The sequence below is a fragment of the Haliotis asinina genome, chromosome 10 (genome assembly GCF_037392515.1).
Source record: "Haliotis asinina isolate JCU_RB_2024 chromosome 10, JCU_Hal_asi_v2, whole genome shotgun sequence".
Classification (NCBI taxonomy): domain Eukaryota; kingdom Metazoa; phylum Mollusca; class Gastropoda; order Lepetellida; family Haliotidae; genus Haliotis; species Haliotis asinina.
Window position 1 is genome coordinate 24,910,763 of NC_090289.1, and position 19,447 is coordinate 24,930,209.

Genomic DNA, 19,447 nt, shown 5'->3' on the forward strand with positions numbered 1-19,447 from the left:
CAATGCTGAACGCCTAAATGAAGCAAGTCTAGATTTCCCTGACTCTCCTAATTCACTGGGACTCCTTTTCATTTTGAATGACTTTACTTGTTATTATCAAAATTATATTCAGGGACTGAGTATAAGTCTACATAAATCCCAATGGTACAGCGCAACATTGACAGCTTGTAAAGTGTGGATCGTTTGTAATGAATTTCTAACCTTCCCTAAAACCAGTCTTGTGAACAGTCAGACAATCTCTGACAATCCACAGTGATGTGGTCAATGCATTTTTACTAAAAAATAATAATACAAAAATCATCAGAACCAAACATAGTCTAACTATAAACAAGTTTTAATCGAATGATACATAAATGTTTAACACACAACCGTTTCAGTAACAAGACGGTCTATAACAGATTCGTTTGATTTGAATTATGAAAAATGAAAACGTATTACTGGTCCTCTCTGAGGAATTGAATCATTAATTCTGTTGATACACGTGGGAAAAACAACAGCAAAACTTAAAAACTTAAAACATATAATAAACTGAGTTAAAAAGCAAGTTCGTGTCTGAACATTCGGTTCATTATACCTGCACAAGGGACAGTGAACATCAAAGGGGTTTGTGGCTCGAATTATAATTTATCATTCATATCTTTGTGGTGTTGATTAAATATGCGTGAAAATAAACATGGGAACATATACATTGAATTGCCTCGTGTTTCAAAGTGAAATACGTCCATAAAGTGTTCATTATACACACTGTGCACAAATACAACATCAACACAAACAAAATACAAAATACAGGCAACGAGTAAACAATATTTGCATAGATGCTTGTGGGGTGAAGACCTGATTGAATGATTTTCAATATATGCAGTTAATATTACAACTATCATCATATGTTTACAACGAATCCTTTATTTCACTTTTTGTGTTGTAAAAAATAACAGAATATTAGTTCCCCAGGAGAAATGTAAATAACATGAAATCAATAGCTAATGTTTGATAAGAATAACAGGTTGAGGTTCGGCCAGACATCCAGTCACATCAGCGGACAGGGTGTATAGGCGCAAAAGGGCCATTTTCACCCACAGGAAATGCGCAATTTACAAAAAAGTAAGAAAACCTTTCAAAACCACGAGGGGAGTTACTATATGTGTCCATTTAAATGAGGGAATGGAACTTTCATCTGATCAAAAATGCATGTACAAAAATTAGCTGCATAGGTAAAGGTAAAATGTAAAATTACAGCAGATTATAAGCACGTCTTAGGTACGTACGTTTTCCTCGCATTTTCATTGTTTTGCAAGCATATCAGATTTTATCATCTGCTGATGAGGATGTCACATTTCGTGTTTAAACGATCATTTTCCGCGAGCGTGTTTCGACACTGAGGAGGGTGCCCTCGCTTAGCGCTCAATTGCAATAAACATAGAGGATGTCAAGCTATTACAGAAAGATCTGTAGATTTCTAGACCCCTCTGCCAAATGGCAAAACCTGATATGCTTGCAAAATAATGTCAATACGAGGGAAAACGTACCTTTACTCATGCGCCACGTGGTCCTCTTCCACTGTCCAGCGAGGAAATAGAGTTGCTTTTGGGGCAACTCCACATTTCATGTGGATGGCACTTCCACCTTGTGCGTTCCGATATATCTCCACTATACCCACTATACCCTCCCTTACCTCCCTTGGCTGGCTTTTCATCCAATCAGGTGTCTACGCTGGGAAGTTGAGCGTACCAATCGAAACTCACTTTCGCTTTTTAAATTATCTAACCGATTAATCCTGGCAACACAATTCATGCAGAGGAAATCTGAAAGAGGTTCTTGCACATATTTTATTTGGAAGTTTCGAATTTGACAATGATTTTCCCAGCTATCTTTGTTGAAGACACTGGCTAGCTCGGTTGTAACGGTTGTAACTGACTGGCTACTTTGAGAATTCGGAGCCAGCAAAGGGAGGAAATGGAATTATCGGGCCTGGCCGTAGTTACATCCGGGGTAATAGTAGAGTGAGTGAGTGTATGCGAGTGAGTTTAGTTTTACGCCGAACTCAGCAATATTCCAGCTATATGGCGGCGGTCTATAAATAATCGAGTCTGGACCAGACAATCCAGTGATCAACAACATGAGCATCGATCTGTGCAACTGGGAACCGATGACATGTGTCAACCAAGTCAGCGAGCCTGACCAATCGATCCCGTTAGTCGCCTCCTACGACGGTTATAGTGGAGATTTATCGGATCGTATACCCAGGAGATGTGGAGGATGGCCTAGATGAAGATAAAGATGAAGATGTAGGGTAAACACACCTTCCGTCATGGACATTGATTCTCTCTTGAACTTTGAAAAATCAACCAATTTCCATTTAACATTTTCAATGTGGGAAGGAGCCATTTAAACATGTTTTACAATTTTCATACCAATAATTCATAGCTTTCCGAGACTTTAAAAATTGTCATTAGTGAAGAAGGGGTTCTTATCTCGTCGCCTTCTTTGGTTGAAGTCGTTAAAAGGTGATCTTGTTTGTCTGCAAATTCAAATATTGTGTTGTACATTACTGATACGTCAATAAGTACCGTAATAACACAGTGACCCTCATGGCCATTCATTCACAAGGTTAGACCAGCACTAAGAAATCTGGCACCAGGTATTGGAGATTAATTCTTATTTAAAGGTAGATATCGAAGCTTATTCCTCAAACGTTTAAAGCTTATTCCCCAAACGCTCAAACTCCAAACGATTAACGATTGTATTTAAGCATGATGGTTGTTTAACAAGATGTGAAAAAGTGCAGTTGTGATATAACTGTCGTCAAAAAGTAATAATTATGACGTCTATTGACGTCTATCACTTGTTGCTTTAATTGTTTGGGCGCCTCTTAGGTTCTGGTCGATATTTCATCACTATGCAGTAACATGTTGATTTCATTATTTGTCATGATTTTCCTGACACATGAGAATTCCCTGCTACAACCAACGGTTGATTTCGTTACGTGAAACTGTAACGACCTGTCCTCAGAAGGGAATACACGCCTGTTTACGGGGGTAGCTCCTGTCGGGACAGTGGGAGGTACAGTGGTCTTGGAAGTAGTAGTCTTTACACGCCTGGAACACAGAAATATGTACCATGTCATGGTTGTGTATCATTACAACTCGTCATCATGGCGCGGCGTCTAAGACTCTGTAGAGTTCCCTCCCTTGAGTGTACCAGGAACTGTAGACATGCATCTAGCCTCTGAAACGAACATACACTAAGGGAAAGAAATAAGTGGCAGTGTTCCTTTATACACCCTCACATTTCCCCGAACAGCGCTATTCATGAAAATTTGACAATATTAAAGGAACGCTTGAATTTTCTTATGTTTTAGTTGGTTCGCTCAGTACATGCTACAGGAAAAAAAGACATTTTAATTATCCTACTAACATAATATACATTCTAGAGACTTTCTTCTTTTAATAATGTAACCAAGTAACAATGAAACAACTACTATATCAGGGAGTTTGTTTGCCCCCTGTCGTCAATACCTTTACATATGTCTGAGTGTTATGGCAGGGGGGATGGACAAGTAGTCTATGGCTGAATCAGGCATGCCTGTGAAGACGGGGGTGGGTGGGTGGGGTAGCCTTGTGGTTAAAGCGTTGGCCCGTCACGCCGAATACCCGGGTTCGATTCCCCAGATGGGTACAATGCGAGATGTCAACTTCCGTTGTCCCACGCCGGGATATTGCTGGAAAATTGCTAAACGCGGCGTAAAACATACTCACTCACTCACTCACTCACTGTGGAATGGTGGAACAGAAATTGAAACTGCGGTGATATACATGTGCCACACAGCCTTTTATCGGTTGTACTGTTGTTCTGAGTATAATGTGAAGGTATGTGTGACAAAACTACAAGAACTTATGGATATGGGTTCGAACCCTGATTTGTCCTTGTCACACTTCGACATTCGTCACCTGTACCACTTGGCTACCACATCACACAGAGACGCCGTGATACAAGCCTAAATCGGTGGTACACCAAACACACACGTTCTTGCAGGGATACCCGTTGTCACGATCAAACACATAGGCTCACAGAGTTATGCCCCTTAGTTCCCTGGCTGTCAAATCCAGTCCATAACCGACAGCTGAAAGCAGTTTTGGAATATTTCATCAACATTAGCTGACACGTAGTAATATGACTAACACCTTCGAGGTAAATTGAACTGACCCCCATTTTAAAGTAATTTTCACTTACCACACAGTCGCGTTCCGTTGGTCCAGTGCAGCCTACAGCACAGGTGGGGTGACAACACTGATCAGCGTTGGGGCCATAGCAGCGATAGGGGCAGGTCTCATCACACTTCCCAGAGTTCACTGTGGAGATAATGAGACGTTTGTAGTCAATGCTCCAGAGGTCTCCGCTTCCATTCGTTTAAAGCAACAAAATGTAAATATTTTAAAAGTTAACTCTAAATACGCCTACATTGTCCAAACTTTCGTTCAGTATCACAGTGGGATTGCTATTTAGAGCTTTCAAACCCTCCATGTGTTCACTACTTGGACTAACGCTTGGTCCTTACGATTTATTTATATATAATTTTGGTGGTAAATAGGCTCATGCAAACTGGAAAAAGCCCCAGTGAGAAGGGAGATCCTGATTCTTTGGAAGTCTAGACTTGTTTCATTTAGGGCTTCAGCATTGAAGGGAGGGCTGGGCAGTAGGGAAAATAACGTGGTCCATAAACTGTGAGGCAGACTATTCACATCTCTAACATCCTCTGCATTTCCTCCCCAACGCTACATCAGGGCATGTAACACTTGCTTCTGGTTTGAAGCCGAGGAAATACATTTAATGTCCAGATGTTAACAAACATTTTCTGCATGAATTAAATGTTCGGATTTCTCCAAAGTTTGAGGGCCGCGAAGATTCGGGTTAAAACTGGTATTTAGCAACCCCTGCAAGAGACGACTAACGGGGTCGGATGATCAGGTTCTCTGATATAGTTAATGCATATCGTCTTATCTATACTACCAATCAATACTCATAATGTCAATCACTGGATTGTCACGTCATTCTTCATATCATACATTTCACTACATAACCCGCGGTATGAAGAACTATGTTAGTGAGGTGAAATAAAGGTGTCTCACCCTCCTGACAGATGTCGTACGACCAGCACCTCCGGACGCCGTCAACGTCGCACTTGTCCGAGCAATTGTCACCTGTTAAAGACAGCACCATCAATGTATACCAATGTTTATGAAGAGACAGGCACTAGGCACAGAAGCAAGTTGCTATTTTCTCCAAGGACTGTTGAAATACCACATATGTAATGAAACAGTTAGTCATATGTATCGCCTCTGATCTAGGTACATAGGGGTAGGGGCCAAAAAATACATAGTTCAGGCATCCAGTCTAACATGTTTGTCTGATCTTAGCACATTAAGATTAAAGGAAACTCCACCACCGAAGAAATGTAGTTCTGAACAGCTAGGTTTTTGTGACCGAGTGAATTGAGTCTTACCCTCTTATTAAAATTATAAACAGGCGACAAATGTTAGAAGAAAAAAGTTATAAACAAGATCTTATTTAAGAATTTGTTGTTATCCGCTTTGATGACAAGCATGAACTCTGATATAGTACTGACAAACATGTATCACAAATAAGCATGTGTGAATATGAATATATTTGACCCCACGATAATAGACTCAATCGGATGCATAGCTAAATAATTGTGTTTCCGCCTAAACATATGCATTCCTATACATCAGGGCAAAAACCACACTGGCGTTACGTTACAAACACACAGTACAGTCATTTGTTGTGCAAAATCGCGGTTACACCTTTGTTCAGCACAGAAACTTTCGATAACTGAATTTACTTATCTTTTTTATCGTCGAAGTAGCCTGTCGAAGTAGCCTGTCGAAGAAATGTGTGTTTTTGATTCAGTGTATATTTATATAATAACGGCAAAGTAACCGTGCATCATATAAGTTCAGTGAAATATGCTACATCCGCCATGAACCGTTCAGTACATACTCGTAAAGATTCCTCATTACCATTCGCGATTCACGAATTATTCATCGTGCACAGGTTGGCTTTTTGTTGGTACCTAAGCACGTGGTTTTATCATGTTAAAATCGCATACTCATTATTTTACTGTCAGGCTCTTATAACATATTCTTAACCGTAACATAATGTAAAATAACGCTCACGAATTGCCGAAACGCGGTGAACGTCTCCGCGCCGTGGGGAGTCGATAAACAGGAGTGATGGAAAACGAAGTTGCCGTACATTTGAATGTTGATGAAAACAATATCTTTTCATGAGTTATCTACAGAAGAGCATTCTATGTCGATCGATCACATGTGACGTGACGGAATCGATAATAAAGATGCCACATTAACAGCTCGCAAATTTTGTTTGAGAGAAATTAGTGGTTGAACCAAGCGGCTGATAGAGCGCAACATCTAACACCGACGTCCTGCTATCCAAATGTTGCTTCCACGTCAACGTCAGTAAAGACTAGCTTTGTGGACAGCATGTAAGGTTCGCACGACAAAATTTCATCTAGTCATATCTGATGGTTGCGCAAGGGCATACCGTTTTAGGCGTCAAATTTGGGTGTGGACGTATAAAGGTATTCTGCAACTCATAGGAGAACACGAGTCATTAGTGTGCGAACTGCAATGGAAGGCATTCTGGGCAACTGCAGGAACGTAACATCGCGTTGCTGCAGGATAACGCCATTCCAAGTGTTGCACGTGTTGTAACAGACGTTTAGAAGCAGTGAAACCTTTCTAGATTACCAACGACATGAGTCGAAGCGCACGATTTCACGACTATGAATACACAATGCCCTTTGGAAACTGGGAGACGACTGTCTGCATATATCGACAATGACATGCATCAACCAAGCGCGCCTGATCAACCGTTCCTGCTAGTCACCTCCAACCACAAGCAGGGGTTTCATGGTGAAGATCAGTTCTATCCCAGATCTTCACGAGTCGGCAGCCGGTAGTGCAATCCAGGAGTGAACTCACTTGCTGACATTTGGAACGAATAGCTGTTTTCAGTCATCTGGTGCTTTAAATGCACCGCCGCTGCCTTTCCCCATTTAACGGAAATGGAGGTCACACCCGCTGCTTACATTGTTAACAGCACTCTTTCATGGGGGTGTCGCTGGGTCTCCTGACACCATGCCGGGATTTTGACAGTACATGTTTTATGATTAGCATTAATCAAACGACTGATACTACAATGCTGTCTCCGGTAACAAACCATTTACTTAATACCCAGCACACTACTTTCTCTCTAGCAGTGTTCCTCGTCCACCTAGCGTCTTTTTCAAGATGGCGGGACTTCCGGTTTAGGAATCGAAGTGCCGTCATCTTTGTAAAAGACACTTGGGAGACGAAGTACACTTTTCTTTATGCTAGTATATATTTCGAATATTAGATTTAGAGGTTCTCAGGCATTGGTGTGTGAGTCAGTCCCAATATCCATGACGTTTTCAGTGTTTATTATGATTGTTTGAGTCTTGGATTGTTTGACTGGCTTGCAATACTTAAGAAATATTGGTTACAGAACCCAATCAGCGGACTGGCTGTTTCCAGTCGGGCTGTTGGAGCATCATTGTTGAATACCAGTAGAAGTTCTCTGACTCAGCAATGAATCACACAACGAGGCTAGATTTACGGTAACCAATAGCCCACACTACTGTATTTATGCCACGACTGTCATAAACCTATAACACAAACATTCACTTGGTAAATCCATTAACAGTAAATTGTGGCACCGAGCCTGTGTAATCTTCTCTGTCACGACAACAATGATAAAAAAAATTAATACAACCAGAACGTCTCCTCAGGACCTCGCGATATACGTATTACCGTTCCATGTCACGACACACCACGATTGCCTTAATCTCCTACTTTCGACAGACTTACGGCAGTCGTAACAGTAAGCTCCCCTATCGTAACCAATTCCAAAGGGAGATAACTTCACTTGGCGCGTTTTCTCGTATCTTTCTGGGTCATGACAACCTACTTCGAAAATGTTTCCAAGTTTACTCATGTAAGTGTTACAGTGACTTTCGGCGAAACTCGTATAGATAATATTCATGAGCGTTGATAGCTCGCTTTGAGACTTAACGATCTCTGTGCAAATCAGATATTCTTCAGTGTTTGTTCGATATAACATGGCGGCCACGCCAGGCACACAGCCGGATCGATCTATCGGTAGATGTTGATTGGTCGTTGTGATAAAGTTATCACTGTTACCAAACCCGAAACGTTTACGACTGTATACGAGCAGTGAGAATTGGGCAATTATGTCTTTCTATCTCGAAATGATTGCTATTTGATATATTACCCCAGGGTACGCGATTGTGATATGTTTTAATTTCATTTCTATTTGTGGCCGTGTTGGAAATGCCAGACAGGGAATGTGTGCCTGATATTAAGCGCATGGTGTCAATTCAGCAAGAACATGCTTATAACGAAGTCTTGGAGGCTGATATCATTTTGTTATATCCGTTGTTTACACTACTGTGGATCGGGTGGACAGGACCAGCTATCTGGCTGGTGATTGCATGACGTCGTTGCCTATAACATGTTGCTCATAATATTAATCTCTGGCCTGTGGTTCGATGAGAGGCAGTGTCGAAGACCCAGGTTCAATTCCTCACATTGGTGAATCCCATTTCGGGTGTCAACAACCGGAAAATTGCTAAAAGCGGCGTAAAACCATACTTAGTCATGCACTCACTCAAAGTCCGTGACAACCAGCCTTAATGATGCCGACATGTGAGTGTCTACCAACCGAGGGTTACTTGACGTTACTCGACCCATGGGTACCGTGGGTGGCCTCGTGGTTAAAGAGTTCGCTGGTGGGGTTTGATTCGCCACATGGACACAATGTGTGAATCACATTTCTTGAGTCCCCCGCCGTATTGCTGGAATATTGCTAAAATCAGCGTAAAACCATACTCACTCACTAATTCACTTACTCACTTTGGACTTCATTAAGTGACCATACGAATCAGTTTACTTGTATACGAATTGCTGGATGCAAACCATGAAAGAAGTCCTCTTGATTGACTTCAAAATGTCAACAGTGAAGGCTTGTAAGGTTATTGGTTGCGATCGTCACGCAACGTGGAGGTCCTGGGGTAGAATAGCAACCCATGCTTGCCATAAAAGGCGACTAGGCTTTTCGTAAGAGGCGACTAACGGGATCGGGTGGTCAGGTTCGCTGGCGTTTTTGACACATGTCATCGGTTCCCAATTGCGCAGATCGATGCTCATGTTGTTGATCACTGGATTGTCTGATCCAGACTCGATTATTTACAGACCGCCGCCATATGGCTGGAATATTGCTGTGGGCGGCGTATAACTAAACTCACTTACGCAATGTGCGCGGATTTGAATCCTTACATAGCTAAGACGATCTAACGACTAGCGAAGTGGTCGTGTAAGACATGCACGTTTAGCTGATTTGTAGCAAATGAATGGCCTTACAGTGAAGAATGGGATGAACATTGGGATACAATCAGGTTTTAATTGTGACTTACATGTTTGGGAAGAGGCCAGCTCCTCGAAGTTGATGGAGTTGTTTCTGCCGGCAGTGATGGTGTCCCAGTCGATGGTGTCGACGTAGCAGAGGGCGGGGTTCTGGGAAAACAACACTTTCCCCACAGTCACCTCTGTCAACACAGAAATCAGCTGATAATGAGCACATACCATATTTCTAGGAAACCTCACTTGGATTACTGGTCATACATCCAAACATCTCAGCGTGGGTACAGGTCATTTATCTAAACATCCTTGTAAGGAGAAGGGATAATATGTTTAATAAATCTATCGTGACGTTTAAAAAATCCAAAGAGTACAACTTACAGCTGCATTCGAATGTCAGCCTTTCCCTGCAACTCTAAACCATTACAGACATCTATACCAGTTAACTACAAACCTTTCAGTGACGGCATGTGCAGCTCCTTCAGACCAACGTTGACGTCAGGGAATCGTGATGTCAGAGCCACGATAAGACTGTATTCCACACCTCTAACGCGATATGTATTGTTGCCCCTGACAACCTCTAGCGACGTCAAGGGAATCCTCTCGACCTCAGTCACCAAGCCAATCAGAACATAGCCACTGACGTAACGGATCTTGGACAGGAAACTGAGGTCATAATCTATTTTGGGATCGTCCAGATTGGTGATTTCCAAGTTGCCATGGACATACGTGCAGTCCTGGTACCGGTTCTTCAGATTCTGGTAATGTAAATCTAGGGTTCCCGAGTAGCCAAACCCGACCTCGGTACCATGACAACCTGTACGAAAAAGGTAATAGTTACTGACGGCATGTTAATAATGAACTCAGTGTAATTCAGATTTAAGGAATATAATTTAAAACCAGACACAAAGTGTGGTGGTGTGTGGCCCTGTACATAACGCTCAGGTCACAAACCAGTTGAAGGAAAGAACGTCGGGCTTGGAGAGAGATGGGTGTCCGAGTTTGGGAGCTCGACTTTTCAGAGTTTCTAGGACTTCAGTTCTGCCCCACAACGAAGTACATGTGATACAATTGGTCTCGCTTTACGCAAGTCAGTTTGTTCAAAACAGAAAATGGGTACCCGGTGGGATAAATGTCATTATTAATCTTCTTGCGCCTCACACCCAACATGGGTTATCCCGGGTAATAATGTGTTGTGCTTCGATTGTTAGTGCTACGAACATTCACAGAGTGAATAGACTATATATGAATGATAAATGTACCATGGATGGACCTCGGAGTCAAAGACGATAGTAGAAGCAGCTAGCCATGGAATCATGTCTTTAAGGATCTAATGTATGTACCAAGGAATGGCCTCTGTAAATTCATTACACAGTCGGTATTTCATGCTAAGCGATTGCGAGTGGGAAGTGAGTGGTCGTGGGCACAAAAAGCCCTCAGTTTCACATTTGCGACCAGGCAAAGGAGTCGGTTTGATTGTTATTCTGAACACTGAAGGTTAACAAGGTGCAATGGCTTATCAGAAAGCTCCTCCACAAATGCCCAAATATGAGCAGACTGGGTGAATAACTCCGCCTGCTTTGCTCCCTGTCCAGCAGTTCATTATCATCAACAAAATCTACCTCAAATTTCAGATTCTGTCCAACAACCTTGGAATTCATTGCCTTCGTCATGCGTCTTGACTATGCACCACCAGAAGATCATTCGATAAATTAATATGTGCACACTAAAATTACATCATGAAGAGCCTCCACATTAATTAACCTTTGCCCTTCAGTGCTGACTGACATGAACGATATAGAGAATGAGTGAGTTTAGTTTTATAATGCACCCAACAATATTCCAGCCATATGGCGGCGTCTGGGCTAGAAAATCCAGTGATCAACAGCAGGAGCATCGATTTACGCATTTGGGAACCGATGACATGTGTCAAAAACGCCAGCGAACCTGACCACCCGATCCCGTTAGTCGCCTCTTACGAAAAGCATAGTCGCCTTTTATGGCAAGCATGGGTTGCTGAAGGCCTATTCTACCCCGGGACCTTCACGGGCCGATAAGGAGAGGAAAGATGGTGGTGTTTTACTATATATACAAAGACGCACAGGTTCATCTCACAGAACTCTTGAACAATATCTAGCAAAGGGGATCAACAACAGTAAGAAACCGTTAGATGTCGGGGCCATGGAACCATATTGTCGTGGTTGTGAACGTGTTCTAACTACTGTCAAAACTGACCTTTTTGGAGTATTGCAGACTGGACTAAAGAGTGTACGCACACTATTGATACTATCAAAGTCTCGTGCCTAAATGAACATCCGGTTGGTCAACATCCCCACACAATTCGGTCGATCGATGGCAGGATGTGCATAGCCACCTTCAACTGGGCCAATACAGTTTTTTTCTGTGCATGCTTTTCAGTCAGGTTGGTCAAGTTAGTTGATGCACTTTGCGAGATAAGGTCCGTTTTATTACATCATACATCTTGATTATGGATCAGACTTTCTTGACAGGGGCGCCGCCACTTGTTTGAAGCAAATGCAAGTAATACGGCAGGATGGATCTGACTGGTAAATTGGAGAAGACACCATGCACAGTATTGCCGAGTACATTGTTCCCTACATGTTCTCTAAAGATTACTCACCTAACTAATGGTAGTTAGCATTGTCGTAATTCCTCATTCCAAAGACTGCATACTCTGTAGAATGAGTCTTTGCTCATATGTACTTCAATATAACCTACATTGCATATATTCCAAGATTTCAGCTGAAAAGGTATTATGATATTATTACCATTGTCACTATTAACATTTTGTGCCATAATAATATATGAATTAATGAACTTTGAATCATATATCTGAAACCTGCTGACAATCCTAAGAACAGCTCTCCAAGTGGTCTGTAAAACACCCTGAAACACATACATCCAAGAAAGCTCATGCAAGTCTAGAATATCTAGCAAGTCTAGATAGCCAAAGTTTCGTCTGAAAATGAAGAAAGTCTCTGGACTCCTTTGCATTATATTTTAGAATCATAATTTAGCAACTGTTTTGTTTTGTTTTGTTTTCTGAACATTATGTTCATTTTAGAGACTATACCCCAAGTCTAGCCCCTAAGATTCAGACTGAGTTGAGTTGAGGCGAGGTTTACCTTCAGCACTGTTTCAGTTACATGGCGACATACCTTTAGTGGATTGTGTAAGCGCAAACAAGGTCGCCCTTGTTCCATTATACGGATATAATTACGAAAACACAACTAGACTTGTCGTTCAGTACAGCCAGGGATCAGGCTATGCTGATAGCACCATGTCCTCAACAGCTATTGTATTACAGCTGTGGCCTTATTGCTGTTTTCACAGCTTCCTCATCCCCGCATGGGATAAGCGTGGATCGGAGTTCAAGCCAATTAAAGACTAAGGAATGTGAGCTATCGAAACAAAAAGAAAGGGGTCAAAGGCTATCACCTCGAGTTACCCGCTTTGAAGGAAGGTTATATAGGGTCACCGAATCCCGAAATAAAGCACCCTAATGAAAGTGTTGAGTGACACACGCCGTTACGTTTACTGGCGTGTAATAGCACTGCTGGGATCAGTTGTAGTTGGAGCACAGGATTATTGAGTAAAGAGTATCTTTTGTAATGGAGGCCCTTCTTGGACTGAACCAGAACCCTACCCACTGACCGATCCGATTATATGTCATAAGCATTGTGCGCACTGTCACATATAAATTCTTAATCTGCGACATGTAAAGATATGTACCGTTCATATAAATATACGTAACGTTCAATCGGACATCGATAAACACGCTAACGGCGATCAGTACTGTCAAGAGATTTGACCTTTAGACCTGTATCATGAGAATGTTTTTTGACAATGACTGGGGTGTAATTCTGTGACACAACGTGACGTACCGCTGGACTCTTGTAATGGACACCCCACAGCCTTTGCACTAATCGGACAGGGATGGCACTAGTCCGTCTCCCATAACCATATTAATCTCCAAAATGCCTAGCCCTCTCGGCAATGCTTAATCCCTACAAAAAGTGAAGCAAGTCTTCAGGACCTGTCATCCTCTGTAAGAAAACTAACTCTCTTTAGGGTCGGGCTACAAAGTGAACATGAGTCTCTAAACTCCCTGCATATCCTTTTCAAATTAAATGGGTCTGTTTGTTACTTTCAAAATAATATATTTTCAGGGACTAAGCATTAATTATGTCCAGTCGACTTGACGTTGCTCTTGAACGCCCAGAACCTGTTAAGGTCCCTTATGGTGCCTGTCACTTGGTACCGAATGACTGGTATGGTGTTATGAACACAGAAAGGCTTAGCGAAAAAATGTCGATGGTCACCTTATTTAAGATGATTTTTCCATTTAGCACGGGAATTATCTTCCGCAAGTACCATATCAACACCTCATATAATACTGTATATAAATGTTCACGGTAGATGTGTTACATGAAACAGGCTATAGCCCCAGCTCGCACTGGCTGTTCCGGGGTACTGGTTACACCCCTCCTCCCCAGTGGAGTACAATGAATCTCTCTACACAAACCGGAGCTGGCGGGTGTTTGGCGTGGAACCAACACCGTCACTAAAGTAACAAAATTTGTACTTACGGTGGGTTATCCATCCTGCAAAAGAGAAGAATTATATCATTATCGGACTGAAGAAGTGAACATAACAGCGTTGATGCCATATACATAGAATATTCTTTCCTCAGAGTGTTTTCAAAAATTTGGAAAGAAATATGCCGCTGCTTTCGATAGCTAAGCAACTAATGCATGTCAGTGATTTGATATCATCGACTTTTGAGCATAAATATATATGTGTGTGTGTGCGTGTGTGTGTGTGTGCGTGCGTGCGTGCGTGCGTGCGTGCGTGTGTGTGTGTGTGTGTGTACACAGTTGGGTTCTAACTATTGGCGGTAATTGGGAAATGGTCGTGGTCGCCGTGTACAAATCTCTTTGGTGTATTTTTTTCAGGTCATATAGAAATCGAATATGTCTCTGAAATAATGTTAATCGAAATCAGATTTCTGTTACATTTCAGTTGAAAAGGAACCTTGTGTGAATGGAAGTTTTAAACAAAGGAAATATAGCCTTTTAATATTTAGGACTATGGTCTTGCAGTAGAGTTTAGCGGATGGGGAAGGCATATGGTTCTTGACTGATGTAGCGAGGGAGCAGTTTTACGCCGCTTTTAGCAATATACCACCAATATCACGACGGGGCACACCAGAAATGGGCTTCACACATTGTAACCATGTAGGGAATCGAACCCAAGTCTTCGTTGTGACAAGCAAACGCTTTAACAACGAGGCAAACCCACCGCCCCGATGGAAACTGTGTGAGATGTAGTCTCTCACAGTCATTGAACCACAGTATTTTCCCTACAGCCAAACCCTCCCCGCAATACTGAACCCTAAATGAAGCAAGTCTAGACTTCCCCAGGTTCAAGGTATGTTACCATCTACACGAAAACTCACTTTAGGGGTTGGGTTTCAAAGTAAACATGAATCTACAAGATCACCGGGGTTCCTTTACAATTTAAATTTGTTTATTTGTTACTAATATCAAAATTATATATTCAGAGACGAAGCAATAGTCCAGCAGGGATGAGGAAACAACAGCTCCTGCACTGAGCATGGTGATGAAGTGGGGTTAATCACTGCATCCCTGACAGGAGATGGATATTTATTCTATGATGTAATGAACGGAGACATATAGTTAGAAGAAAGAAATCTCATAGAACTCCCCGAGTAAGTCTACCGTACGTCAGTTCAACAAACGTCTGTGAATAGTGAGTTTCTCCTGGCTTGAACATACTATACATTCAAGGACGATTTGACTAAATTATCTCTGAAATGTCTTTACATTTCCGTGATTTAATTTTAGTTTATGTTATATACGTAGAAACTGGAATAATAAACTTATTAAACTCAAACTGACAATCAACTAATTTAAATCTTGGGAAAATATATTGGTATATTTTGCTTTTGAACTTCATGGTATACAACATAAATACTTCATGGAGCAGTAAAAAGTTGTATTTGTTAATATACTCTCTTTCTCTCTTTCTCTCTCCGTGTGTGTGTGTGTGTGTGTGTGTGTGTGTGTGTGTGTGTGATATTTGTTTATGTTAGAACTGTATTGTCCTGTTGGGCTGTGTTAAATTTGTTTGTTTCTTATTAAAACCATATGTTTTGTCATCTGTTATGGATTTTTCCCATAAAACAAAATGATGAAGGGTTATTAAGTTCGTTCCATTTACGCCATTTACTTCAGTCAACTGTTCTGAATATGATTTTGTAAATTATTCTATAGTGTTTAAAGGTACGGTTTAGACATGAACTGGTGTATTGTAGAACAAATTCGTCACATTGAAAAGGTAAGTGTCATGAATTCAATAAATGATGAAACTCGGTGAAAATTGGAGAATCCCTCACAATAATTACACTCAAACATAACTGTTCACATGCATGATGTTTGCACGCTTTCAAGCAGCTTAATGCATGGTTCTCGTGCAAATCATCTGCATAGGGTTTGCAGTTCCTTCAAGTTAGTGGAGAAATTCATCTTTGACGTAACCATATATATGTACATAACATATAGTGAGTGTTTTAAGTGAGTGTACACGTTTGATGGGTAGTGCCAAATGCTGCTAAATGCCCTGATTGTTCATCCCCGAAACCCAACGTGCCCTTCTGCACTGCCATCGTGCAGTCATTTTCCATTTGAACTTCTTTGATCAATACGAGATCGGTGCCGCATGGAGACTCTCATCATATTCAATGAAGACCCCTCGGAACAGTCGTGTCTCGTTATTACAATAACGTTTGCCATTTCAGACTTAAACAAACCAGGGTTACACTAAATGATCACTTACAGTTACAAGAATGGATGCGTTTTCCAGTAGGGAACCAATTTGGATTTTACATAAATAGTCTAACAAACCGAACTCATCTCATAAGTGTGGCTATCGTGATTCGACGTCTTTAACCCGTTCCCCATCAGATATCGTAAACGTCATAAAACACCGAGGATACTTACTGAGATTGAACTCATTTAACTGTACTCTTCAATGATAAAAATAACATTAAACGTAAAAGTCGAATTTTATCGAACTCTTTCTAAATTAAATTGTCACCGTCCCGACCCTGTTGCATGGAGATGGTGAGAAATAAGATATTGATTAATTAATAAAACCCGGGAATATTCTCAGAAATTCCTTCAAATCACTTAAAGGCCTTCCTCAATCCCGTTTTGATATCTGGTAAATTACCCAATAAAACATCATAAAATGAGATTTCAAATTTATGATAAGAAAACCGAGGGTTTATAGGAAACAGACTGACATCGAACGTTATGGGGCTAAAGATGGACCTATTGTTTTTGTAAGAGGTTCTTAAAACCCCTTCGCCCACTCGATCTTAAATGATTGTTTACTTTTAGAGCATCCTTTCATTACATGTTATGCTGAAACCAAAATGTTGTATAAGCGAAACAAGGCAAAGTGTACGTTCTGCGTAATGTATGCCGTTCCCAGCGGTATAACGGGAGAGGTGTTTCCTATTAGCCAGTGTGGTTGGCATCAGCCATAGCGAGAACCACATGTGTTCGTCAAACACTGATATATTTCCCCAGCCATAAATTCCAACCATTTACATACTCACCAGTTTTATCAAATATGTCCTCATCAACCTTCTGGACGATCTCGATGCCAAGAACTTGGGATAGTACTCCAAAAAGTAACACGCAAACTTTCATGTTTATGTTATAAACTTCTCCAAGAAGTTACCCAGCCTCTTTCTCCGTCGTGGCACCAAGTCACGTGACCCCATTCATTTTACTGCTATGTTTCTCTTCAGAAAAGTCGGATCGCCATGGCAACTGGAAAGCAGTCGTTACGCGCAGGTCAAGGATGCTCGGTGCTTTCACTGATTATAGACAAGGGACAAAGATCTTTATGATTTCTTGGTTGAGAAACCAAGTCAGAACCACCACACATCCACGCGCGCACGCGCACTTGGATCAGTCTGTATTCAAAAACACATGGCTTACTGATTAAAACACTGGTAAACTTTATACACTAAATGCGTTCTTTTCTTCCGCCGATTATGCTAACAACCTTTGACCGTGGGAGTTATATAACTGTTCAAATATTGAATCAAATTGGTATATTTATAACGTTTCAATTAAAAAATATTTAGCAAACAGCGATAAGAACACCGGCTGAAGAGACAGTACAGGTGATGTATGCAGATAGATAATGAGGTGTCGGACAGAAGGTGACTTTACAGGGACGGGTCCAGGATTTGGGAGAAGGGAGTTGTACTCGTATCATAAAGTCCAAAGGTTAGGGGAATATGCTACCCAGGAGATATATTTCTGTGTGTATTAGTTTTCGTTTGTTAACTCACTCACTCACCCTGGTAAAAATGAGCATAACAGACTCACTCTGTGCACTTTGCCAATTACGAAAGGGTTCCGTGTCACTCAACATTAAACCAACTTTAGGGATATAGCAACTCCTATTCCGCATGTGCGACGTTCCAATACGCATTCTTATAGCGTCTAGTTGGTTGATTCGTTTATTACTCAAAATAATCCACCGTCGGTGGTACATGAGTTTAATAAAGGGGGCATACAAAATGGGCAATCAAAATGATACATCAATTAAAGTGTTTCCAAATCTGCCATATCGTAATTCTAAACCGCCACCAAAGAAGAACCCCTTGACACTGAGTGCGAGGTGCTGGGTGGGGTGTTTACGAGCGCTTCAATTAATGTCAGCTCGACAGGCCAAAGTGTCCAAAGGCGGGATGAGGGTCGGTTGTTCAAAGTGGCTGACGGTTAAACCTAGTCGGTACCTAAACTGTATTTACCAAACAACCGCTCTGGGCTGCAATTAGTGAAGAACGTACTAAAGTCTAAAGCATTTCTTTTGATCATATCCTGTGCTTCTTAGAAGCTGACATTTTGTCTAGATAAATATGTTTTGTATGAATGCGTGCGTCCGTACATGTGTGAGTGTTGTGTTTCAAGGGTGTTTATATCTTCATGCCATATAGATAAATCATCCCGCTTTGACAATGTAACCTATGATCATTTTCACGACTGATTTACACGTACGAAACATCTTTATAAAGTCAAATATAATATGGTAATTCCTGGCATGTCATATAAATATGTATAAATTACTAGTATGTAAATATCAATACGTCTGAACAGGTCACGTACAGAATCTATACTGTTGTTTCATTGCATTTCCCTGCAAACTGTTTTAAGACCATTTTTCGAATATCGGATGAGTCACAGTATTATTATGATTGACTAATGAAGGCTTGTATTCGTTTAACTGAGAATATTGTATCCGCGTCGTCTGTTTTAAGAGTTTCTCGGAGAAAACATATATGGCATTTCCTTTTTTGGTTTTAAAAACGTCTCTATATCTAGACCTAACCTCCTGGGAAGATGGGGGCGGTGAGGTCCCCTTATGGTTAACAAGTCCGCTCGCTACGCTGAAGATCCGGGTTCGATTCTGCACATGGGTACAATGTGTGAAGCCCACTTCTAGTGTCCACCTAAGTGATGTTGCTGGAATATTGCTAAAAGCGGCGTAAAACCAAATTCACTCACTCACACCAATAAAACTAGATGATAAACGAGGATATATCCTGTTCAACAATAAATTTATAATTTACTGTTATCCAGGAAGTTATGTGAATCAACGTTAGTCTGACTCTCTTTAAACCGGAAACCGACTCTTCCCTCCCCGACCCTCCCTTTTCCAACGCCACTACGATACATTGTATGGAGCACTTGCATTATACTGAATTGATGATACGATAATACCGAAATCCGTGAACACCGAGGATTTCGCACTGAACGCACGGTCCGGATTAACGGGGTTTGCTTTATCCCAACATATCGCCTCATCCGGTGAGGTCATTTACGTAC

The 19,447-nt window shown here is 41.3% G+C and overlaps 1 protein-coding gene across 1 annotated transcript; it reads right to left on the reverse strand.

Moving 5' to 3' along the window:
• Positions 1–318: 318 nt before the first annotated feature.
• On the reverse strand, positions 319–17,285 carry LOC137299065 (epidermal growth factor receptor-like). The gene is made up of 7 exons (XM_067831550.1): positions 17,161–17,285; positions 14,105–14,119; positions 9,949–10,311; positions 9,551–9,682; positions 5,127–5,198; positions 4,231–4,349; positions 319–3,095 (listed from the first exon to the last, which is right to left on the reverse strand). Exons 1-7 carry the CDS (start codon positions 17,252–17,254, stop codon positions 3,006–3,008), a joined length of 885 nt encoding a protein of 294 aa, XP_067687651.1. The 5' UTR covers positions 17,255–17,285; the 3' UTR covers positions 319–3,005.
• Between the last annotated feature and the right edge of the window lie 2,162 nt (positions 17,286–19,447).